General features: G+C 40.4%; 1 protein-coding gene across 2 annotated transcripts in view; it reads right to left on the reverse strand.

Moving 5' to 3' along the window:
• Positions 1–9,479: 9,479 nt before the first annotated feature.
• rgs3b (regulator of G protein signaling 3b) overlaps positions 9,480–26,172 on the reverse strand; it is a 102,405-nt gene continuing 85,712 nt past the window's right edge. For both annotated transcript variants that reach the window (XM_024003170.2, XM_024003171.2), the window contains 2 exons: positions 25,658–25,824; positions 9,480–15,970 (listed from right to left, as the gene is read on the reverse strand). In XM_024003170.2, coding sequence (XP_023858938.1) covers positions 15,773–15,970; positions 25,658–25,824 — 365 coding nt within the window. In that variant the 3' untranslated portion in view covers positions 9,480–15,772. The remainder of the gene's footprint in view (positions 15,971–25,657; positions 25,825–26,172) is intronic.

Genomic DNA, 26,172 nt, shown 5'->3' on the forward strand with positions numbered 1-26,172 from the left:
TCTCAGAACGAGAATAGACTGATGAGTTTATTAGTTATTTGTTTTGGCCATTTGGAGCCTGTAATCTAACCACAAATGCTGATGCTCCAGATACTCAACTAGTCTAAGAAGGCCAGTTTTATTGCTGCTTAAATCAGTACAAACAGTTTTCAGCTGTGTAACAATTGAAAAAGAGTTTTTAATGATACAATTAGCCTTTTAAATGATGAACTTGGATTATCTACGCAACGTGCCATTGGAACACAGGAGTGGATGGTTGCTGATAAAATGGGCCTCTGTACGTCTATGCAGATATTCCATAAATAAATCTGCGTTTCCAGCTACAATAGTCATTTACAATTAAATGTCTACTGTATTTCTGATCAATTTTATGTTATTTTAATTGACAAAAAAGCTTTTCTTTCAAAAAGGGACATTTCTAAGTGACCCCAAACTTTTGAACGGTAGTGTATATATAAAAAAAATTCCTGTTTATCTATTTTTCCATAAATAGCCATTCATTATTTGTAGTAATGTAGGCAGTTTTTGGAATTTTTACCTCTCACAGTTCTCGCCATTACCAACATTACAGTATGGCAAGCAATTATTATTTTAGCAAACATTTTTGTGTTTCTCTTTATTGTCCTACAATTTTTCTTACTCCGCAACAGTTTGTGGGACACACACACACACACACACACACACACAACACACACACAACAACCCAACACACACACCACACACACACCACCACACCACCTCACAACACAACCCTTTCCCACAACAACCATAGACTCAGATTCTCAACAGTTGCACCATCGGAGCCCAACTCAAGAAAGGTTTGATTTACAAATGCATATACAGTTGCAGTCATATGAGAAGGCTGCAAATGGGCAGAAATAGGAGATTTGATAACATTGTCACGTCCTAGGTGATGGAGGTCAGATATACCCCCTTCCTGAAATACCACACATGTCCCCTGTTTTGCCCATATTCCCAAGCATCTCTCATGCAGTCAGACCAGATTGTGCCACCAGGGCCACAATAATTATGCCCCTCAATGTCCGAGTGTGACCCCTCCCCATGGGTTACTGCAGCTAGTGTTGCCAGCACTGCCACTGCTGGGTGGGGGACCCCACCGAACCCCACCGGCTAGGTAAAGGTCGTCAAGGTTTCTCATTAGCAGCTTTGAGAATTCTCTTGTATATTATGCTTCTCCTAGGGGGCTCTGGCTTTGCGGACCAACCTGCCAGCAGGCTTCAGACTTGGGGAAAGGAAATCCTAACTACAGCTACAATTGACATTCTAGACGATTCTGTGTCTCAACTTTGTGGCAACAGTTTGGGGAAGGCTTTCCGTTTCAGCATGACAATGCACCCGTGCACAAAGCGAGGTCCATACAGAAATGATTTGTCGATGGCGTGTGAAAGAAATTGCTCGCCTGCAAGAGCCGACCTAACCTTAATTGAAACCTTTGAATGTAAGGGTGACTGAAAAGTTTATTACATTTTTGCGCCAGCCGCAGTCAAAAATTGCAATATGCAACACGTGTATAGCTTCATGAACTGTGGCTAACTGATTTTTTCAATAGGTCTACCAAAACAGCTAAGCCAAGCATGTCCCGCCCATAGAAGTCATATGATTCGAAGGCATGCGGGTGCATAGACATGTTACAATTTGTGTACATCACTACATGTTTTGGGCGGCAGAAAGCCTAGTGGTCGGAACTAGTAACAAAAGGTTGCAAGATCGAATTCCCGAGCTGACAAGTAAACATCTGTCGTTCTGCCCGCTGAACAAGGCACTGTCCTAGGCTGTCATTGAAAATAAGAATTTGTCTTAACTGACTTGCCTAGTTAAATAAATAGTAGTTTGCTTTGAGATGTCTGTCTGGAATATGATGTAAATGCATGGGGGCGTCATCTTTAAGGACTTCTACTATTTAGTAGAGTATCCAGACACTACTTTTGCGATTTACTTGATTTTGAGAAAGAAGCTTGATGATGACTTGATCATTTGAATCAGCTGTGTAGTGCTAAGGCAAAAACAAAAATGTGCACCCCTTTGAGTCCCCAGGACCAGGACTGTGAACCGCTGCTCTTCATTGGGACCTCTTAATCTGCAGACAGGCTTTCACAGCTTTCTGTATCTGAGGACAGAAAACCTCACAAGAAATAGACTACACAAAAGTACCTGCTCTATCCAGAATAGCCTCCTCTCTCACTTTGACAGCTGGGCCTGCTATCCTTTCACCCTCCTCCAAAAAATACAAATGTTTGCCATTATCAAGAGTGGCACTTGGTGCTGGCCTCCTAGGCAGAGTTGGAAAGAAAAAGCCACATCTCAGACTGGCCAATAAAAATAAAAGATTAAGATGGGCAAAAGAACACAGAAACTGGACAGAGGAACTCTGCCTAGAAGGGCAGTATCCTGGTGTCGGCTCTTCACTGTTGACGTTGAAACTGGTGTTTTGCGGGTACTATTTAATGAAGCTGCCAGTTGAGGACTTGAGAGGCATCTGTTTTTCAAACTAGACACTAATGTACTTGTCCTCTTGCTCAGTTGTGCACCGGGGCCTCCCACTCCTCTTTCTGTTCTGTGAAGGGAGTACTACACAGCGTTGTACGAGATCTACAGTTTCTTGGCAATTTCAATGCATGGATAGCCTTCATTTCTCAGAACGAGAATAGACTGATGAGTTTCATTAGTTATTTGTTTCTGGCCATTTGGAGCCTGTAATCTAACCCACAAATGCTGATGCTCCAGATACTCAACTAGTCTAAAGAAGGCCAGTTTTATTGCTGCTTTAAATCAGTACAACAGTTTTCAGCTGTGCTAACAATTGAAAAAGAGTTTTCTAATGATCAATTAGCCTTTTAAAATGATGAACTTGGATTATCTAACACAACGTGCCATTGGAACACAGGAGTGATGGTTGCTGATAAAATGGGCCTCTGTACGTCTATGCAGATATTCCATAAATAAATCTGCCGTTTCCAGCTACAATAGTCATTTACAACATTAACAATGTCTACTGTATTTCTGATCAATTTTATGTTATTTTAATTGACAAAAAAGCTTTTCTTTCAAAACAAGGACATTTCTAAGTGACCCCAAACTTTTGAACGGTAGTGTATATATAAAAAAAATCCTGTTTATCTTATTTTCCATAAATAGCCATTCATATTTGTAGTAATGTAGGCAGTTTTATGGAATTTTTACCTCTCACCAGTCTCGCCATTACCAACATTACAGTATGGCAAGCAATTATTATTTTAGCAAACAATTTTTGTGGTTCATCCTTTATTGTCCCTAACATCTTTTACTCCCCGCAACAGTTGTGGGACACACACACACACACACACACACACACACACACCACAACACACACACACACACACACACACACACACACACACACACACACACACACACCCCCTTTCCCCCACAACAACCATAGACTCAGATTCTCAACAGTTGCACCATCCCAGAGCCCAACTCAGAAAGGTCTTGATTTACAAATGCATATACAGTTGCAGTCATATGAGAAGGCCTGCAAATGGGCAGAAATAGGGAGATTGATTAAACTTGTCACGTCCTAGTGATGGAGGTCAGATATACCCCCTTCCCTGAAATACCACACACATGGTCCCCTGTTTTGACCATATTCCCAAGCATTCTCATGCAGTCAGACCAGATTGTGCCACCAGGCCACAATAATATCCCCTCATGTCCGAGTGTGACCCCTCCCCATGGGTTACTGCAGCTAGTGTTGCCAGCACTGCCACTGGGCTGGTGGGGGCACCCCACCGGAATCCCCACCGGCTAGGTACAAGGTCGTCAAGGTTCTCATTAGCAGCTTTGAGAATTTCCTTGTATATTATGCTCTCCCATCAGGGGGCTCTGGCTTTGCAGGACCAACCCTGCCAGGCAGGCTCAGAATCTTGGGGGAAAGGGAAATCCTAACGCTACAGCATACAATGACATTCTAGACGATTCTGTGCTTCCAACTTTGTGGCAACAGTTTGGGGAAGGCCCTTTCCGGTTTCAGCATGACAATGCACCCGTGCACAAAGCGAGGTCCATACAGAAATGATTTGTCGATCGGTGTGAAAGAACTTGACTCGCCTGCACAGAGCCCTGACCTCAACCTTATTGAACACCTTTGGAATGTAAGGGGTGACTGAAAAAGTTATTACATTTTTGCCGCCAGCCAGCAGTCAAAAAATTGCAATATTGCAACACCGTGTATAGCTTCATGAACTGTTTGGCGTAACCTGATTTTTTTTTTACAAATAGGTCTACCAATAAACAGCTAAAGCAAGGCATGCCCCGCCACCATAGAAAGCCTATCATTGATTCGATAGGCATGCGGGTGCATAGACATGTTACAATTTGTTGTACATCACTACATGTTGGGCGGCAGATAGCCTAGTGGTCGGACTAGTAACCAAAAGGTTGCAAGATCGAATTCCCGAGCTGACAAGGTAAACATCTGTCGTTCTGCCCCTGAACAAGGCACTGTTCCTAGGCGTCATTGAAAATAAGAATTTGTTCTTAACTGACTTGCCTAGTTAAATAAATAGTAGTTTGCTTTGAGAGTGTCTGTCTGGAATATGATGTAAATGCATGGGGGGCGTCATCTTTAAGGACTTCTACTATTAGTAGAGTATCCAGACACTACTTTTTGCGATTTCACTTGATTTTGAGAAACTTACCCCACCAGCAATCGACTTCCTCATGCTTGTTCTGCAGTTGCAGGGGGTACAGATAACATGAACAAAGGTTCCAAAAACATCCAAATACATCATTTTAGAAACAACACTTCAGTATAGTGGTGCAGGTTGTCATGACTCTCTCTCCTTGGTGAGGATTAMATGTGCCAGATCAACTGGCAACGGCTGACAGACAGCCAGAACCCCTCTCTCCCACAGGAGAGGAGAAAGGGGAGTTGGGCCGGTTTTATTGCTTAACAGCGGGTTGTACATTTAAAGACAACTTTCTTGCCCTGCAGTATTGGGAAAGAAATTCCTTTGCTGCAGAGACTCTTGCTATCTAAAAACTCTTAACGTCAAAATATTGGACATTGGAACAGTATTTCTGCCATCCAAATGTTTGGAATGGTTGGTGGGGATCTAACGAATAATCATGTCAGTATTTATTATTTTGTGATTAATGATGGTATAACTAAATAACTATCTCTGAAGGTGTACACATTCTAGTTGTCAGGTTTACATCTAAATGTTGTATAAAATATAATTAAGTATGACAATACTTTTGTGAAGATAGCAATGTGATTTTAGCCTTCTAAATGAGAATTGTTTTTCATCTAAACTTGTACCCAGTCCGTAGCCACGCCCCAGTGAGCTCAGAGTTCATGCCAGGATGATGGAACACCCTTTGGCCAGATTGCTTAAAGGACTTGCTAAGAATTAACATACTAGACCAAGCAGACGGACAGTGTGACCTGGAACTTAAAAATACAAGACCAGTGTGACAGACCGCGTGAGCGGAACGAAATGGTTAGAAGCCCTGAAACTCTGTCTCTACAGAAGAAGATAACCTCACCAAGAAATGTTCAGTCTGCAGCTGTGCGTGTAGAAGGTGATCCTAGAACTTTGACTAAAAGACTTGGTGGGAAGGAAGACAATCCCCTTTGAGACAACTGTTGGTACGTCTGAAGTATCTATTCTAACGAACACTCCAAGACCATAGAATCTCTACAACTAAGAAGGACATGGTGACCTCTGATGGACAACCAGAGCCTTACATCGAGCCACTACCTATAGACGGATCAATTGGTTTCAACAGAGAGACGACAGAGAAAGACAGCTACGCGTAAGTATATATATTGCATTCCTAATCCGAATGAGCGGGTGTTAGGGTGCTAAGTATTCATATTTCCGCGAGCGTAACTTCCAAATATATGTAAGATAAGGCGACTCCCTCTATTGTCATATCATGTCAGTCCACTAGGGACTTCTCATGTAAATATATGTATTCTGTTATTATTTAGTTAGTTAATAAATAAATGATTAAATACATTTGTGTAGTACTGAATATTCAGAAGGGATGGGGTTCTTGTGGATCCACGGATTATGCGACATTCAAAATAAGACTGAGGTAGTAATTGACTGTTATTGATGTAAGAGATATCTGTATATCTTTAGAGTTGAAGTCGGGAGATAGTACCTCATTAAACAACTTTTCCCATGGTGCCCCAAATTCCTAATGAGGTAGTTGTTACATGATTAATTTAATCGAGTAACAATTAAACACAAATTATATGCCACGTTATATTATTCAATTTTCTTGGACTTGAGTGATACTTCTCTGTCTAGCCTGTGCATGCGCACACGGAAAAGTATCACTCGAGTCCAACAAAATGGAATATAACGTTCCGGATTAAGTTGGTTCTTCAGATTGGAGCATAGATCAAGGAGGTAAAACACTACAAACTCAGTGTTTGTCAAACAAAAAAAACTCAGCTCTTGGTTCAGTCTACTCCACTGGACCCAGAGTTACAGTAGGAACATTGCTACACTGCTTAATTGTTGCTGTATTGTCTCCTGCTCGCTTCTCAAACATAGAAATCAACAAAAGTTTCCTGAAGTTTTACAACTTGGAGAGTTTAACAATTCTATAAATAAATAAAGCCGCAGCCAAGTCTGTAGTGGCCTCCAAATTACATCCTATCCCTGTAGTGCACTACTTTTGACCAGGACACATAGTGCACTTTATAGGGAATAGGGTGCCATTTGGGATGCACTCTAAGAGTCACTCAGTCAGCAAGGAATCATGAACAATAAATGCATTTTCTAAAGAGATTTTACACCCCCCCCCCCCCCCGCCCCATTGACATTTACTCCCCACTAGGTGCTATCTAGAACCTAAAAGGCATCTTCGGCTGTCTCCATAGGATAACCCTTTGAAGAACTAGTTTTGGTTCCAGGTAGAACCCTTTTCGGATCCATGTAGAACCCTTTCCACAGAGGGTTCTACATGGAACCAAAAAGGGTTTTCTTATCGGGAAAGCTGAAGAACCCTTTTGGAACCCTTTTTTCTAAGAGTGTAGTTTGCCAAAACCTATTCCCCCGAAGCGGGGAAAAAACACCAGTTGAACAGGAAACTCTGTGTCCTGCACATCCTGACTTGAACTTGTTTCCACATCAGACCAGAGTGTAGGGTGCAGGCAGAGAAATCAATATCTCAGGAAAATGGTTGGCTAGATGGATACTGGTCTGGAGGACACCCAATCCTCAGTTTGTGTGCTGTCTGCAAATAATATTACTTGAATTTATGTCCTCAAGTTCAGTTAAATGTATATTTAAACCTCTCGTCTTTCCTGAACTTGTAGAAATACCTTCAAGTAATTGTTTAAGTGAATTGCAATTGCATATTGCTGGCCCTAAATTTGACCTGAAGCGGATATACAGTGAGCTCCAGAAGTATTGGGACAGTGACAGTGGCTCTGTCTTCCAGCACTTTGGATTTGAAATGATAAAATGTGTATTAATTGAACTTCTTGTGGCTGCAATCCCGTTAACGGGATCGATATGACAACAGCCAGTGAAAGTGCAGGGTGCCAAATTCAAACAACAGAAATCTCATAATTAAAATTCCTCAAACATACATGTGTTTTATATCATTTTAAAGGTAATCTTGTTAATCCCACCAAAGTGTCCGATTTTCAAATATGCTTTTCAGCGAAAGCACTACAAACGATTGTTAGGTCACCACCAAACCACAATAAGCACAGCCATTTTTCCAGCGAAAGATAGCTTTCACAAAAAGCAGAAAGAGATAAAATGTATCATCAATCTTTGATGATCTTCATCAGATGACACTCATAGGACTTCATGTTACACAGTACATGTATGTTTTGTTTGATAAAGTTTATATTTATATCAAAAAATCTGAGTTTACATTGGCGCGTTACATTCACTAGTTCCAAAAACATCAAGTGATTTTGCATAGCCACATCGTTTCAACAGAAATACTCATCATAAATGTAGATGATAATACAAGTTATACACATGGAATTATAGATATACCTCTCCTTAATGCAACCGCTGTGTCAGATTTCAAAAAACTTTACGGAAAAAGCAAACCATGCAATAATCTGAGACGGAGCTCAGAACAATAGTAAAATTAGCCGCCATGTTGGAGTCAACAGAAACCAGAAAATACATGATAAATGTTTCCTTACCTTTGATGAACTTCATCAGAATGCAGTCCTAGGAATCCCAGGTCCACAATAAATGCTTGATTTGTTCGATAATGTCCGTTATTTATGTCCAATTAGCTACTTTGGTTAGCGCGTTTGGTAAACAATTCCAAAGTCAAAGCGCGTCCACTATAACGTGACGAAATGTCCAAAAGTTCCGTAACAGTCAGTAGAAACATGTCAAACAATGTATTGAATCAATCTTTAGAATGTTGTTAACATACATCTTGAATAACGTTCCAACCGGAGAATTACATTGACTTCAGTTGAGCGATGGAACGGAGCTGCCTATCACGTGAACGCGCGTGGTCAATGCGTGGTCACCTCATGGCAGTGGTGAATCATTCCTGTCTCCTTCGGCCCCCCTTCACATTAGTCTTCAGACAAAGTTCTATTGACTGTTGACATCTAGTGGAAGCCGTAGGAAGTGAAAACTCATCCATATCTCGCTGTAATTTCAATGGGAGCTTGGTTGAAAATCTAGCAGCCTCAGAAAAAATCCTAACAGGAAGTGGAACTTCTCAGGTTTTTGCCTGCCATATGAGTTCTGTTATACTCACAGGCATAATTCAAACAGTTTTAGAAGTTTAGAGTTTTCTATCCAATACTAATAATAATATGCATATATTAGCAACTATGACTGAGGAGCAGGCCGTTTACTCTGGGCACCTTTCATCCAAGCTACTCAATACTGCCCCTGCAGGCATGACGTTTTTAAAAAGTAGTAAAAAGTAGAGTATTTGGTCACATATTCATAGCACACAATGACTACATCAAGCTTGTGACTCTACACATTTGTTGGATGCATTTGCTGTTAGTTTTGGTTGCATTTCAGATTATTTTGGTAAATGAGTGAGAAAGTTACTGATGCACATTTATCTACAGTCTTTGTTATAGTCATTCCTATTGTAGGATTGTCACTGCCCTCTAGTGTTCTGTAGGTGACAGTACACATAGTCGCATCCACCAGCTGGCACAATATGCAGGTGCAGTAGCAATTACTAAGCCCTTTGTCCGGGCCAGATGGCTATCTCCTGTTTCTGTAGCATTTAGCAGCTTGATGTACCCCCTGGACAGGACAGTAGTCTAATGCAGGGACTTACCCTCAATCCATCTCCTTAATGCCAAGCAGAGAGGCATCGGGACCCATCTTTAAAGTACACCTCGACCTGGGATCGAACCTTCTAATCTTAGTGAGTACACTAACCACAACTTCCAGTGTCCTTTGGGCTGTGGAATAGCTTGACAGTTTATGCAATTAAATGATACGAGGCCATGTTATACTTGATTTTATTGAATTTTGGTATTCATAAAAACAAGACTAGTCTGACATGACAACAAGATTAGACAGACATTTAATATTTTTTTAAATGTCTAAAGCAACAGCCATTTCACAGAGTACTTTATTTTGCCTAATGGTGGAGAACAAAAGTAACATTGTGGTAATACTGCATTGAAGTTAATGTTAACAATACATTAAGAAATACAGTAAAATTATCAGTATATCTTTTTGCATCCATTGAATAGGAACTGACAATTAAAATGATACAAGTTCAGAATCTACAGTCACTGCACTTATCAGTCATTTTATTTAAACATCTGATCTAAGCCCTTGGTTTGCATTATCTACTAAGCTAACATGTTTTAAGATAGTCATGCCATGGATCATTTAGCTAAATAGCTTTTTAGGACCCCTGTAGGTATAAAAACAAATATATAAAACAATTATTTGATAAAATATTGCATTTTTGGCTTTTACTGCTATAGCCCATAGAAACACATTGACAACAGATTCATAAATGGCAAAACAGCCCAAAAATAAATCAAAAGGAATATGTTTTTGAAGTGTCTGTGCTATAGTTGAGTCAATAGTCACGTAATAATAAGGAATTCCCCTCGACCACGCTCACAAATTGGGGAAAACAAATATTCCCATTGTACAAGAGCCAACTTCGTCTTTGATTTTGCAGTGCTCCCACGTAGGAAAATGGAGCCTGCGAGAAGAGCCCTGTAGCTTCAGGCTATTCAGCGTAGGAGAGTGGGAAATGTGGGGACTCGGTGTCCAAGTAGGCTACACGTAGCTATGTGTGTGGAAAACATTATCACAGGTAAGACATTTAACTTGTTTAGTACAGTCAGTTTGTAAGTCCACCCACTACTTGTATCTGTATAGTCAGTTTGTTTGTGTTGTTGGTCTTGGCTAGCTTAATGTTCCGGTCGGTAGCTAGCTAGCACACACACACGCTCGCTCGCATGGCTGCTAGCTTCGTCATGAAAAGGGGCATGAGGGAAGCCCTACAATATTACATCTTTCTAAGTAGTGAGAATGCTATGGAGCAGGCAATGCTGAAAAGTTATCTTTATACATGTTGTACTTTTCTTAAATGTAGTTTTGTAATTGACTAAAACAAGCAGACGACAACAAAACTGTGTTTGAAAAAGGTCAAGTTTTTGCTGTGAGCCAATAGAGTAACCTAGGTTACCACAGTTTGTTTCCCCCACAGGCAGGCTGGGCCGCGACGGTCCATCTAATACCGACTGGGTCTATATGTAGGAGATAAGCAAAAAAATGTTTTTATATACATCTATACCCATATTTAGTCACTTTGTTTATGGCACTTTTTATACCCTATTCATGTTGTCCCATTTTCACAGGTTACCTTCCGATGACGCCCCTGAAGCTTGTGTGCGATGTATAGTAAAACAAGTGAGTGCTGAATGTTTGAGTCTTATCTGTTGATGTTGGTGACTATTAGTTTGTAGCTCAAACGGTTCAGACATCTTTGAAATTAGGACGTGGGTGTCAAAGTTCAGACGACATTGTCATGTTTGTGAGTCTCCTCTGATGGGGTCGTATGAGTTGCCAGCTCAAAAGGCTTGGGTTTTAAATATGATTTTGTGACAATTTTCTTGTCTGGATCCTCTCATGTGTAGAAAAACACCACTTTCACAAACCCTATATTATGAAATAGGCCAAGCTTTATATCAGTGGAAAGAGGGGATTGAGCTGCAGCCACAGAAAGAAACAGTAAGTCTCTGGAATAAACACATTGGGAGCTAATCAATATTCAAAATGACGTCTCGTGTGACACGCACGTGTCAGTTGACTATAGGCTAATTAAAATGCCTCCATGTGTTAGATTGTACATAGTGAATACACCAAAATTCACTCTTAATAAGCAGTGTCTTTGTACATTTGCAGCATAAGTAACAAACCAGTTATTCTATAACTTCGGTCACGCTTTTTCATATGACCCATTTTGTTTAGTTAACATGTTTTTTTCTCCTTAGGGGTCTCTAAAAGTCAGATATGTGCTGTGGATGTCATGAGATTAATTATTCATGACAAATTGCTTTTCCATGTTATCGCTGTTTGTTACTTGTATGTAGTATATGAGCCTCCCTAAAACAATTACTATTATATAAGATACTAATATACAAAAACGTACAGGGTACTATACTATTTCTCCTTTATACAGTACCTTCAGAAAGTATTCACACCCCTTGACTCTTTCCACATTTTGTTGCGTTACAGCCTGAATTTAAAATAGATTAAATTGAGATACCTTTTGTTACTGGCCTACACATAATACCCCATAATGTCAAAATTGTAATTAAGTTTTTCAATAAGTCAATAAGTGTTCAACCCCTAAATAAATTCATGAGTAAAAGTTTGCTTAACAAGTCTTCATAAGTTGCATGGACTCAGTGTGCAATAATAGCGTTTAAAAAGTCTCTTTTTTTTTATAGCTTACAGTTTATTCACCATTAGTCAGCACCTCTACATTAAAATAATTTTCTCTGGGTACGTGCTAGCAAATGCATTTTATTAGACAATAATAGCGTTTAACATTATTTTTTGAATGACTACCTCATCTGTGTACACAACACACATCTGTAAGGTCCCTCAGTCGAGCAAGTAAAAAAAAAAAAATGGAATACCCCTTTGAGCATGGTGAAGTTATTAGTTACACTTTGGATGGTGTATCAATACACCCAGTCACTACGAAGATACAGAAGTCCTTCCTAACTTAGTTGCTAGAGAGGAGGGAAACCATTCAGGGATTTCACAATGAGGTCAATGGTGACATAAAAACAGAGTTTAATGGCTGTGATCCTCAGTTTTCTCACATTATGAGAAAACTAAGGATGGATCAACATTGTAGTTACTCCACAATACTAACCTAAATGACAGAGGGAAAAGAAGGAAGCCTGTACAGAATAAAAAATACTCCAAAACATGCATTCTGTTTGCAACAAGGCACTAAAGTAATACTGTAAGAAAAGAGGCAGAGTAATTAACTTTTTTTCCTGAATACAAAGTGTTATGTTTCGGGCAAATCCAATACAACACATTACTGAGTACTACTCTCCATATTTCCAGGTACAGTTGAAGTCGTAAGTTTACATACACTTAGGTTGGAGTCATTAAAACTTGTTTTTCAACCACTCCACAAATTTCTTAACAAACTATAATTTTGGCAAGTCGGTTAGGACATTTACTTTGTGCATGACACAAGTAATTTTTCCAACAATTGTTTACAGATTATTTAACTTATAACTCACTGTATCACAATTCCAGTAGGTCAGAAGTTAAGGCACAGTCAACTTAGTGTATGTAAACAGCTTGGAGAATTCCAGAAAAATATTTCATGGCTTTAGAAGCTTCTGATAGGCTAATTGACATAATTTGAGTCAATTGGAGGTGTACCTGTGGATGTATTTCAAGGCCTATATTCAAACTCAGTGCCTCTTTGCTTGACATCATGGGAAAATCAAAAGAAATCAGCCAAGACTTCAGAAACAAAATTGTAGACCTCCACAACTCTGGTTCTGTCACGACTTCCACCGAAGTTGGTTCCTCTCCTTGTTCGGGCGGCGGTCGGCGTCGCCGGTCTTCTAGCCATCATTGATCCATTTTTAATTTTTGTCTTGTCTTCCCACACACCTGGTTTCAATTCCATCATTACATGTTGTGTATTTAGCCCTCTGTTCCCCCATGTCCTTGTCCGGAATTGTTTATTGTAAGTGCCTGTGCCCGTTATTCTGGTGTGCGATGGGTTTTGTACCCATTGTTATGATTGTTCTGTTTACGGTGATTTTTATTATTAAACTGCGCCGTTGTAACACAGTTTTTGCTCTCCTGCGCCTCTGCCACCAGTACGCACCTCTTCCATGTTCATCCTTGGGAGCAATTTCCAAATGCATGAAGATATCACGTTCATCTGTACAAACAATAGTGCGCAAGTATAAACACCATGGGACCACGCAGCCGTCATTCCGCTCAGGAAGGAGACACATTCTGTCTCTTAGAGATGAACGTACTTTAGTGTGAAAAGTGCAAATCAATCCCAGAACTACAGCAAAGGACCTTGTGAAGATGCTGGAGGAACCGGGTATAAATGTGTCTATATCCACAGTAAAACAAGTCCTATATCGACATAACCTGAAAGGCTGCTCAGCAAGGAAGAAGCCACTGCTCCAAAACCGCCATAAAAAAAGCCAGACTACAGTTTGCAACTGCACATGGGGACAAATAACGTACTTTTTGGAGAAATGTCCTCTGGTCTGATGAAACAAAAATAGAACTGTTTGGCCATAATGACCAGCGTTATGTTTGGAGGTAAAAGGGGGAGGCTTGCAAGCCGAAGAACACCATCCCAACCGTGAAGCGCGGGGGTGGCAGCATGTTGTGGGGGTGCTTTGCTGCAGGACGGACTGGTGCACTTCACAAAATAGATGGCATCATGAGGTAGGAAAATTATGTGGATATATTGAAGCAACATCTCAAGACATCAGTCAGGAAGTTAAAGCTTGGTCGCAAATGGGTCTTTCAAATGAACAATGACCCCAAGCATACTTCCAAAGTTGTGGTAAAATGGCTTAAGGACAACAAAGTCAAGGTATTGGAGTGGCTATCACAAAGCCCTGACCTCAATCCTATAGAAAATGTTTGTGCAGAACTGAAAAATGTGTGTGGGAGCAAGGAGGCCTACAAACCTGACTCAGTTACACCAGCTCTGTCAGGAGGAATGGGCCAAAATTCACCCAACTTATTGTGGGAAGCTTGTGGAAGGCTACCCGAAAAGTTTGACCCAAGTTAAACAATGTAAAGGCAATGCTGCCAAATACTAATTGAGTGTATGTAAACTTCTGACCCACTGGGAATGTGATGAAAGAAATAAAAGCTGAAATAAATCATTCTCTCTACTATTATTCTGACATTTCACATTCTTAAAATAACGTGGTGATCCTAACTGACCTAAGACAGGGAATTGTTCCTAGGATTCAATGTCAGGAATTGTGAAAAGAAAAACTGAGGTAAAATGTATTTGGCTAAGGTGTATGTAAACTTCTGACTTCAACTCTATAGTTGTGGTTGCATCATGTTATGGGTATGCTTGTAATCGTTAAGGACTGGGGAGTTTATGCTAAGCATAGGCAAAATTTCAGAGGAAAACCTGGTTCAGTCAGCAGGACAATAACCTAAAACACAAGGCAAAATCAACACTGGAGTTGCTTACCAAGAAGATCGTGAAAGTTCCTGAGTGGCTGAGTTACAGTTTTGACTTCAAATCTACTTAAATCTATGGCAAGACCTGCAAATGGTTGTCTAGCAATGATCAATAAACAATTTGACAGAGCTTGACTACTTTTGTAAAGAATGGCAAATGTTCCACAATCTAGGTGTAGAAAGCTCTTAGAGACTTACCCAGAAAGGCTCACAGCTGTAATCGCTTCCAAAGGTGATTCTAACAGGTATTGACTCAGGGGGTTGAATACTTATCTAATCAAGATATATTAGTGTTTAATTTTCCTTTTATATTTATATCTATATATATTTTTGCACATATGTTCGAGTATTGTGTAAATCGTTGATAAAAATTACAATGAAATACATTTTAATCTCAAATGAGGAAAAGGTTGTGTGAATAGTTTCTGAGGGCACTGTACATAAAACATTCATATTGCACTTAGAATCTGGATGCTGATGGTCAAGGTTTTCTATAAGCAGGGACAACCACCTTGTATTGCAGAGCTTCCAATGCTGAAATATTAAAAGATCATATAGGATTGCTTGTATAATTCTTTGGGGGGGGGGGGGRTTTCATTGCACCATGTTTGTGGATTGCACAACGGTTTGAATACACCGGATGGCCTCTTGGCTATGTTGAACACCTCCTAGATATAGTGTATAGCATCTTATAGTCTTTGGAATAGAGAAGTGTCAGAAATCTGCCTGTGTTACAAACAGAAATAGAAGGCAGTGAAGGTTTGGGCTATGCCACAAACAGGAAGGCCCATGAGGATATGGGAGCTGTATTTGTTCAAAAAAAAAAATTAATTGACTCATTAGAAACCAATGACCACAGAACCAGGTTGGGAAAATGCCCATGGAGAATCAGATGAGGTAAATATAACACTGACAAAAATAGTACCAACCCATTATCTAAACCAATTTAGACAAAGTGAATGTCACCTTGGCACAGCTCTCCAATGTCCATCACTCTAATGAACACGAACCAGGACTCCAAGTCATCCAATGTCCTCAATCTCTCTTCCAACTCAGGGCAGATCTAGCACCATGGTGTTGAACCTCTTTTGGTTGGTCAAGTCCCTGTAGAGGTCCGAGCGCAGGAAGCGAGGGTACGGGTCCTTCTCCATGAGGCCATAGATCCTGTTCTGGGCCAGGTCAAAGGTCAATGCCGAGGTGCTCTGCAGGTTCTCCTTGGTGACCTCTCTGGTGTAGGAGTCCAGATTCACCTGTTATTGGAAGGAGGCTCTTAAAAGGGATCTGCAGTAGCTACATACATTTTTGTACTTATAAATTAATGATATGTATCCATTGATTTTTGTAGAATATAACAAATGCCTCATGGGCGGAGTTCAACTGTTGTACCCCATCATAACCCGAAATATAAGCTTGTTTTACTCTAATGTTTGTAAGAAAAGGTAAACAAACACTGTATAGCCTCAAAACATGGTTAAAACTATACTTCTGCATCCATAGTTCTGTTTATGCATTTGAGTGGTTAAATTTCTCCAGCCCCATCCCTCAGCTTTTTAGCGAAACCGTGGCGAGGAGAACATTTTATTGTTTCAACAGCTGATTGCCACTTTAAATATCACACCCTGCTAATGTTTCATATACTCCGGAGTGAGGTTTCCCCTAGGCACAACTCTAGGATCAGCTTCCCTTCCCCCAATTTAAAGCTAGTCCTTAATTGAAACAAATTGGTTACCCCGCCTCTTTTGGTAAAAAGCTGAGGGACAGGCCTGGAGAAATGTAACCACTCTCAAATGCATAGACTGACCATCCATCATATCAAAATTATAATTTTAACCATGTTTTGAGGGTATACAGTGTTTATTCACATGTACATTGTTTACAAACATTGGAGTAAAAAAAGCGTATATTTTGGTTCAACAATTGAACAAAGCTCCTATATCACTAATTTATATGTCCAAAAATGGATGGAGTAACTAAGGATTCTAGATTTAAAGGATCACAATGCAGCTGTTTTTATCTCACTATCAAATCATTTCTGGGTAAGAGTTAAATACTGTACCTTACTGTGATTTGTTTTCATTCAAAATGGTCAAGAAACAAAAATAGCTTCTTAGCAAGAGCAATTTCTTAAGCAATAATTGTCTGGGAGTGGTCTGAGTGGGGAGGGGAAAACAGAAAACTCTGTTATTGGCAGAGAGGTTTGGAACTCTTTCTTATTGGTCTATTAAAGGGGAAGTCTGCCTAAAATCCAACATTTCCCAAGTGATTCCATACACTGAAACTAGGTAGGTGGCGTTTTGCCTTTTTCCCCCTCTCAGAAAATGTGTAGTTTTCCACCTAAAACGATTGCGATTATTTTATATCATTAATTTTATGTGGCAGACTGCAACAGCAGAGATAGGTAACTGTGTATGTGCGCTCTCGTGGGGGAATCCCTTTACATAGAAACTGCACGTAAGGCCCTTATTCACAATCAGAGGCTAGTTTTTTTTCCCTGAGGAAAAGTGAAGACGGTAGCATAGTGTTACAGATTTAGTTTTAAGAAGTAAACAACAACCTACAAGCATGTCTGACGACGAAATACTTGCGAGTGATGAAAAAAAAACTACTGGAGGGAMGCTGATGTATTGTTGAATGGTACTTTTTACATTTTGTTTATGAATTTTCAGTTTTACAAACAGACAGATAATGAAAACAAACAATATAATACCCCCCAACCCCAACAGAAGACAGAAAAACAAAAATAGAAAAAACAACACAACAGGAATTGGCAACATGCTTCATTGATATGTGATTATGGATTATGCTCCATTAAAAATAATTACTTTGGATCAGGGTGGGTTGCAGGTTGTGTTACCCATCTTCATGTGAAAGATAAGCCAAACCACTCGATTTCATCCCTACGTTATATCGGCATCGAACAGGTCACCCTCCCTAGGAGAGGGGTTGACCTCGACAATTTATTGATAAAATGAGAGGCTGCCTGGATCTTTAATTTAAAGAGCCTTGCTCCCTTCAGTCTTAACGTAGACTTTGATCTGAAGCCATTCTTGTGATTATTGTGATTTTGCAATTGTAAATGTTTGTAGCCAAATTGTATCTATGACCGTATGCTATCCTTTCATGTTTTTGGTATGTTATTTTTACATCTGAGAATTAACCAATGATATCAGGCCACACCTGCCAATGATTACAGACACCTGTGTGTGTGTCCTTTGACACTATATAAACTAAACTAGTCACCCCGCAGTGTTTGTCCTTATACCCTGATGGAAACTTTGGTTATTAGGTTATTAAATTATTGCATCTGAGCTCCTAGAGTGTGCGGCTCTCCCTTTAATTTTTAAAGTGTTCTACTCCGCTAGCCAGCACCTCACCTATAATATGTTTGCGTTTCTTTCGCCTCTAAACCAAAAAGGGCTGCCATATCTTAACGTGCTGCTTGGAGAGCACTATGGTGTGTCCTCCATGGTAAATGCCATCCGAGCCAAATATCTATCGCCTACACTGGTTTTCAGGAAGTGGAAGAMTCCAAGGACTTGTGAATAGCCTAAGTTACAGGTAGAGTGCATTCGAAAAGTATTCAGATCCCTTGACTTTTTCCACCTTTTGTTACAACCTTGTTCTAAAATTGATTTTAAAAATTAAATCAATCTACACACAATACACCGTAATGACAAAGTAAAAAACATTTTTTAGAAATGTTTGCAAATTATTTCAAAATTAAAAAAACATATCACATTTACATAAGTATTCAGCCCCTTTACTCAGTACTTTGTTGAAGCACCTTTGGCTGCATAACTACTTCCAGGTCTCTCCAGAGATGTTCGATCTGATTCAAGTCCAGGCTCTGACTGGGCCTCAAGGACATTCAGAGACTTGTCCCGAAGCCACTCCTGCGTTGTCTTGGCTGAGGTCCTGAGTGCTCTGGAGCAGGTTTTCATCAAGGATCTCTCTGTACTTTGCTCCGTTCAACTTTCCCTCAATCCTGACTAGTCTCCCAGTCCCTGCCGCTGAAAAACATCTCCACAGCATGATGCTGCCACCACCATGCTTCACCAGGTTTATTCCAGACGTGATTCTTGGCATTCAGGCCAAAAGTTCAATCTTGGTTTCATCAGACCAGAGAATGTTGTTTCTCATGGTCTGAGAGTCCTTTAGGTGCATTTAAAAAAAACTCCAAGCGGGCTGTCATGTCCCTTTTACTGAGGAGTAGCTTCCGTCTTGCCACTCTGCCATAAAAGCCTGCTTGGTGGAGTGCTGCAGAGATTGTTGTCCTTTTGGAAAGTTCTCACATCTCCACAGAGGAACTCTGGAGCTCTGTCAGAGTGACCATCGGATTCTTTGTCACCTACCTCAGAAAGGCCTTTCTCCCCCGATTGCTCAGTTTGCCCGGTCGGCAAGCTCTGGGAAGTGTCTTGGGGGTTACAAACTTCTTCCATTTAAGAATAATGGAGGCCACTGTGTTCTTTGGGACCTTCAATTCTGCAGAAATGTTTTGGTACCCTTCCCCAGATCTGTGCCTCGACACAATCCTTTCTCGGAGCTCTACAAACAATTTCTTCGACTACATGGCTTGGTTTTTGCTCTGACATGCACTGCCAACTGTGGGACTTTATATAGACAGGTGGGTGCCTTTCCAAATCATGTCCAATCGATTGAATTGACCACAGGTGGACTCCAATCAAGTTGTAGAAACATCTCAAGGATGATCAATGGTAACAGGATGCAACTGAGCTCGATTTCGAGTCTCATAGCAAAAGGTCTGAATACCTGTTTTTCATTTTTAATACATTTGCAAAAAAAATGTTATCCATTTTTGAATAAGGCTATAATGTAACAAAATGTGGAAAAAGGGAAGGGGTCTGCATATTTTCAGAATGCACTGTATTGTGTGTGTGTGTCAGGTTAGGTACTGTGACTGCAAAAATAAATACAAATAAACACACCAGACTATGGGCAATCATATACCCCAGGTGGATCTTGGGCCAAGGTATTCCACGCAATCAATCAAAAGTATTTATAACAGCCTTTTTACGTCAGCATAAAGGGCTATACAGAAACCCAGCCTAAAACTCCAAACAGCAAGCAATGCATATGTAGATGGACGGTGGCTAGGAAAAACTCCCTAGAAAGGCAGGAACCTAGGGAGAAACAAGGCTCTGAGGGGTGGCCAGTCCTCTTCTGGCTATGCCGGGTGGAGATAAGAGTACATTGCCAGATTGAAAATCGTTTTAGAACAAACATTTATAGATGACCAGGATGGTCACATAATAATCAGTGGTTGTAGATGGTGCAACAGGTCAGTACCTCAGGAGTAAATGTCAGTTGGCTATACAGTTGCCTGAAATGTTGTCATGCTAATAATATGCCATGGCTAGGCAACACATCAGGAAAAGGTGTGAAAATATTCAGTTGACAACATCAACTCACATGGTTGCCAGAGGAGCTTGCTGTTGCTTGGTTCTTTGAAGACCAATCTATTGAGGCCAGAATCGGCGAGTGAGTTGGGGTCATTGACCTCACAGTTATTTGTGGCACAATGGTAGTTCGTTATATATACAATTCTAAATGTGAAAGGAATTTACCGTTGGTATAGTATGGGTTGTATGCCAAATTATTATTCTTATGTGTATTGACAAAGCGAAACTTCCATCCTAACAAGTATAATGTGATACCATGTTTATAATATCTAATGAATGTTTTATGGCCATGGGGCTAAAAGTAATTATATTGTTAGGATACTCATGGCCACTATCGACAGGGGAGGTGGAGGTTACGAATACACAATAGACCAGACTACATGCAACCAAATAGGCCTACCTGGGGCCATGTAGTTCACGCATTGCAAAACTGTCACACCCTGATCTGTTTCACCTGTCTTTGTGCTTGTCTCCACCCCCCACCAGGTGTCTCCCATCTCCCCTCATTATCCACTGTGTAAAACCTGTGTTCTCTGTTTGTCTCTTGCCAGTTCGTTTCGTTCGTCAAGCTTACCAGCGGTTTCCCCCTTGCTCCTGTCTTTTTCTTAGTTCTTGTTTTCAAGTTTCCCGGTTTTGACCATTCTGCCTGCCGTCCTGTACCTTTTAGAATCTGATCTGGATTACTGACCTCTGCTTGCCCTTCTTGACCTGTCGTTTTGCCTGCCCCCTGTTCTAGTAATAAATGTTTGTTACTTTGACACTGTCTGCATCTAGGTCTTCCCTAAAACGTGATATATACAGTTGTTAAAAGCATGAAATGTTAAATGAAATTAAACCATGGCTAGCGCACACATCAGACATTGGAGATTCTGATTATGAAATAAGCGAGTAGACAAGTAATTAAAATGCAACAACCTTACATTTTATTCTGTCTATTCTGCAATGTTAGATGACACAATTACTGTCTCATCTCTTCAACCCCTTGTCATAAAGACAGGCCACACATGCTAACCGGTAGAGCGCCCAGGCCATATCTACATTATATGGTGCAATGGTTACAACACAATACGATCAACTCAAACTGCAATGATTAGATTACCTACCTCCAGATGCTCGCTTTGACACTTTTCTCATAAGCGCCTCTGTATTTTGGCAAGGTACCATATCCAGTCCATGGGAATACAAATCAAATTATATTTGTCAAACGCCCCGAATACAACAATGCAGAATATAGAAGGAACCGTTGTCTGAGTTTGTGTTTTTCCCCCATTTCTGATTGTATATCTCTTTCGTAGTCAATGAAGTGCAAGGCTACTACACACACGTAGATTAGCAAGATTGGCTGTAGGAGTGTTGACATCGAATTTACAGTTTTTTGTCATCGCTACGAGCCATCTACGAAAAACAGTGACATTTTGTGTCTTCTTCCCTAGATTTCTTGCAGCCAGGGACCGAACTCCACCTTGCTCTTGATACCATCTCTTCGGATTTTCACTTTTCAGAAATAACTTCAGGCTAACTGGTTTTAACTTTTGCGCCAGCTCCTTCTCCTCCATAAAACTCACACGGAACCGAAGCCGCGTGCGCCATCGTGCATACATTTATTTTGTCCCCCCACACCAAACGCGATCACGACACGCAGGTTAAAATATCAAAACAAACTCTGAACCAATTACATTAATTTGGGGACAGGTCAAAAAGCATTAAACATTTCTGGCAATTTAGCTAGCTAGTTTGCGCTTGCTAGCTAATTTGTCATATTTAACTAGCTTGCTGTTATTAGCTAATTTGTCCTGGGATATAAACATTGAGTTGTTATTTTACCTGCATTACCGCAACCGACCTTGTTCATCTTTCAGTCACCCACGTGGGTATAACCAATGAGGAAATGGCACGTGGGTACCTGCTTCTATAAACCAATGAGGAGATGTGAGAGGCAGGACTTGCAGCGCGATCTGCGTCACAAATAGAACTGACTTCTATTTTAGCCCTTGGCAACGCAGATGCTCGTTGGCGCTTGAGCAGTGTGGGTGCAATCATTTAATAATATAGATTTCCCCAAAGAATTGCACCACTCGCGCACTCGACGCGAGCAGTGTAGTTAGCCTGTAAGAGTTTGCCTCATGAGAGCGCACATGCGCAGTTGTTACCCACATCTGCTGTTGCAGTCAGCCACAAAAAATAATATGAAATAATTATTTTAGGTGGAAAAGTACACATTTTCTGAATCAAAACCGATAGGTGTATATATACAGTACCAGTTAAAAGTTTAGACACACCTACTCATTCAAGGGTTTTTCTATATTTTTACTATTTTCTACATTGTAGAATAATAGTGAAGACATCAAAACTATGAAATAACACATATGGAATTATGTAGTAACCAAAAAAGTTTAAAAAAAATTATAGATTTGAGATTCTTCAAAGTAGCCATCCTTTGCCTTGATGACAGCTTTGCAAACGCTTGGCATTCTCTCAACCAGCTTCATGAGGAATGATTTTCCAACAGCCTTGAAGGAGTTCCCATATAATGCTGAGCACTTGTTGGCTGCTTTTCCTTCACTCTGTGGTCCAACTCATCCCAAACCATCTCATTTGGGTTGAGGTCGGGTGATTGTAGAGGCCAGGTCATCTGATGCAGCACCATCACTCTCCTTCCTGGCCAAATAGCCCTTACACAGCCTGGAGGTGTGTTTTGGGTCCTTGTCCCACTAAGCACAAACCAGATGGAATGGCGTATCGCGGCAGAATGCTGTGGTAGCCATGCTGGTTAAGTGTGCCTTGAATTTTAAATAAATCACATGGTGTTGGGGTGCTTTGCTGGTGACACTATCACACCACCTTCTTGCTTCACGGCGGGAACCACACATGCAGAGATAATCCGTTCACCTACTCTACATCTCGCAAAGACACGGCGGTTGGAACCAAAAATCTAATTTGGACTCATCAGACCAAAGGACAGATTTCCACCGGTCTAATGTCCATTTCGTGTTTCTTGGCCCAAGCAAGTCTATTCTTCTTATTGGTGTCCTTTAGTAGTAGTTTCTTTGCAGCATTTCGACCATGAAGGCCTGATTCACGCAGTCCCTTCCACAGTTTATGTTGAGATGTGTCTGTTACTTGAACTCTGAAGCATTTATTTGGGCTGCAATCTGAGGTGCAGTTAACTCTAATGAATCTATCCTCTGCAGCAGAGGTAACTCTGGGTCTTCCTTTCCTGTGGGGGTCCTCATGAGAGCCAGTTTCATCATAGCGCTTGATGGTTTTTGCGACTGCACTTGAAGAAACTTTCAAAGTTCTTGAAATTTTCCAGAATGACTGACATTCATGACTTAAAGTAATCATGGACTGTAATTTCTCTTTGCCTATTTGAGCTTTTCTTGCCATAATATGGACTTGGTCTTTTACCAAATAGGGCTATATTCTGTATCCAACCCCTACCTTGTCACAACACAACTGATTGGCTCAAAAGCATTATGAAGGAAAGAAATTGCACGAATTAGCTTTTAACGAGGCACACCTGTTAATTGAAATCCATTCCAGGTGACTACCTCATGAAGATGGTTGAGAGAATCCCAAGAGTGTGCAAAGCTGTAATCAAGGCAAAGGGTGGCTATTTGAAAAATCTCAAATATAAAATATATTTTCATTTGTTTAACACTTTTTTGGTTACTACATGCTTTCATAGTTTTGATGTCTTCACTATTATTCTACAATGTAGAAAATATTAAAAATAAAGAAAAACCCTTGAATGAGTAGGCGTGTCAACTTTTGACTAGTACTGTATTTAAATACACAGTGCATTCAGAAAGTATTCAGACACCTTTACCTTATCCACATTTAGTTACGTAACAACCTTATTCTAAAATGGATTAAATAAATATTTTTCCTTCTCGATCTACACACAATACCCCACAATGACATAGCAAAAACAGGTTTAGAAATGTTTGCAAATTTATAAAAAAATAAAACACATACCTTATTTACCTAAGCATTCAGACCTTTTGCTATGAGACTTGAAATTTAGCTCAGGTACATCCTGCTTCCATTGATCATCCTTGAAATGCATCTACAACTTGATTCGAGTCCACCTGTGGCAAAGTCAATTGATTGGACATGGTTTGGAAAGGCGGTGACAGGGAGGTGACCAAGAACCCGACAGAGTTCCTCTGTGGCGATGGGAGAATCTTCCAGAAAGATGACCATCTCTGCAGCACTTCACCAATCAGGCCTTTATTGTAGAGTGGCCAGACAGAAGCCACTCCTCAGTAAAAGGCACATGACAGCCCGCTTGGAGTTTGCCAGAAGGCACCTAAAGACTCTCAGACCATGGAGAAACAAGATTCTCTGGTCTGATGAAACTAAGATTGGCATGTATGCTCTTTGGCGTGTATGCCAAGCGTCACGTCTGGAGGAAACATGGCACCATCCCTACGGTGAAGCATGGTGGTGGCAGCATCATGCTGTGGGGATGTTTTTCAGCATCAGGGACTAGGAGACTAGTCAAGATCGAGGGAAAGATGAACGGAGCAAAGTATAGAGATCCTTGATGAAAACCTGCTCCAGAAGGCTCAGGACCTCAGACTTGGGCGAAGGTTAACCTTCCAACGGGAAACCCAATCAATCAATCAAGTTTATTTTATATAGCCCTTCGTACATCAGCTAATATCTCGAAGTGCTGTACAGAAACCCAGCCTAAAACCCCAAACAGCAAGCAATGCAGGTGTAGAAGCACGGTGGCTAGGAAAAACTCCCTAGAAAGGCCAAAACCTAGGAAGAAACCTAGAGAGGAACCAGGCTATGAGGGGTGGCCAGAAACAACTCTAAGCACACAGCTTAGACAACGCAGGAGTAGCTTCGGGACTAGTCTCTGAATGCCGTTGAGTGGCCCAGCCAGAGCCCGGACTTGAACCCAATCGAACATCTCTGGAGAGACCTAAAAATAGCTGTGCAGCGATGCTCCCGATCCAACCTAAAAAAAACTTGAGAGAATCTGCAGAGAACAATGGAGTGCCAAGCTTGTAGCGGTCAAGAAGACTCGAGGCTGTAATCGCTGCCAAAGGTGCTTCAACAATGTACTGAGTAAAGGGTCTGAATACTTATGTAAATGTGATGTTTCAGCTATTTATTTTTATTAACTTAGCAAAAATTTCAAAAAACCTGTTTTTGCTTTGTCATTATGGGGTAAGATGTGTAGAAAAAAACAATTTAACCAATTTTAGAATAAGGCTGTAACGTAACAAAATGTGAAAAAAATCATGGGGTCTGAATACTCTGAATGCACTCTTATATATATATATATATATATAACACAGGACAAACTGACCCAAGATCAGCACCTAGGGGCAACTTCACCCTACTCCATTTTGTATCTCTAAATGGTATAAATAAGAACAATACATCTTATCTGTAACACACTTTCTCAGAAAAACTCAAACTGCTCAAATAGTAGCAGCATCACTAAATTATTACTCTAAAGATGAACCATGGTGTGTGTGTACTGTGTATTGGCTTTACCTCTTTACAGGACTGTATGGACATGTATTCTGAGAAGATTTGTTTTGCTCGGGAGGCCATTTTGAACTGGGATTTGATTTTCCTGTACTTCTCACAGGCCAACCAGAAGTCCAAGTTCTCCTCACTGAACTCTGTCTGCAGGAACCTTTGGAAGACTGCCACTCCATCTGTCCAAGACAATATATCATATTATATAGTGTTTTTGTATTAAATATTGTGTTATTAAATAGTATATTTCAAAATACAGGACCGCAATGGAAATAAGTCTGTTGACTGTGTTCTTATGCTTGCAGTATTCACATTGCAATTGTACATTTTAAAATTGTCAAATTCATTCATTGACACAGTCATTTTGAGACCAAGGTATTTTTTGCATGGCTCCCTTGGAAAATATACATTGCCTCAACAAAAGTCTAAACAAAAGTTAAAGGTGATGACAATGCAAAAATAAATGTGCATTTCAGAAAATGTCCATAACGTATCTGGCACTAATAGTGGGATGATAGTGTTTCACA

Source organism: Salvelinus sp. IW2-2015, linkage group LG15 (assembly GCF_002910315.2).
Source record: "Salvelinus sp. IW2-2015 linkage group LG15, ASM291031v2, whole genome shotgun sequence".
Taxonomy (NCBI): domain Eukaryota; kingdom Metazoa; phylum Chordata; class Actinopteri; order Salmoniformes; family Salmonidae; genus Salvelinus; species Salvelinus sp. IW2-2015.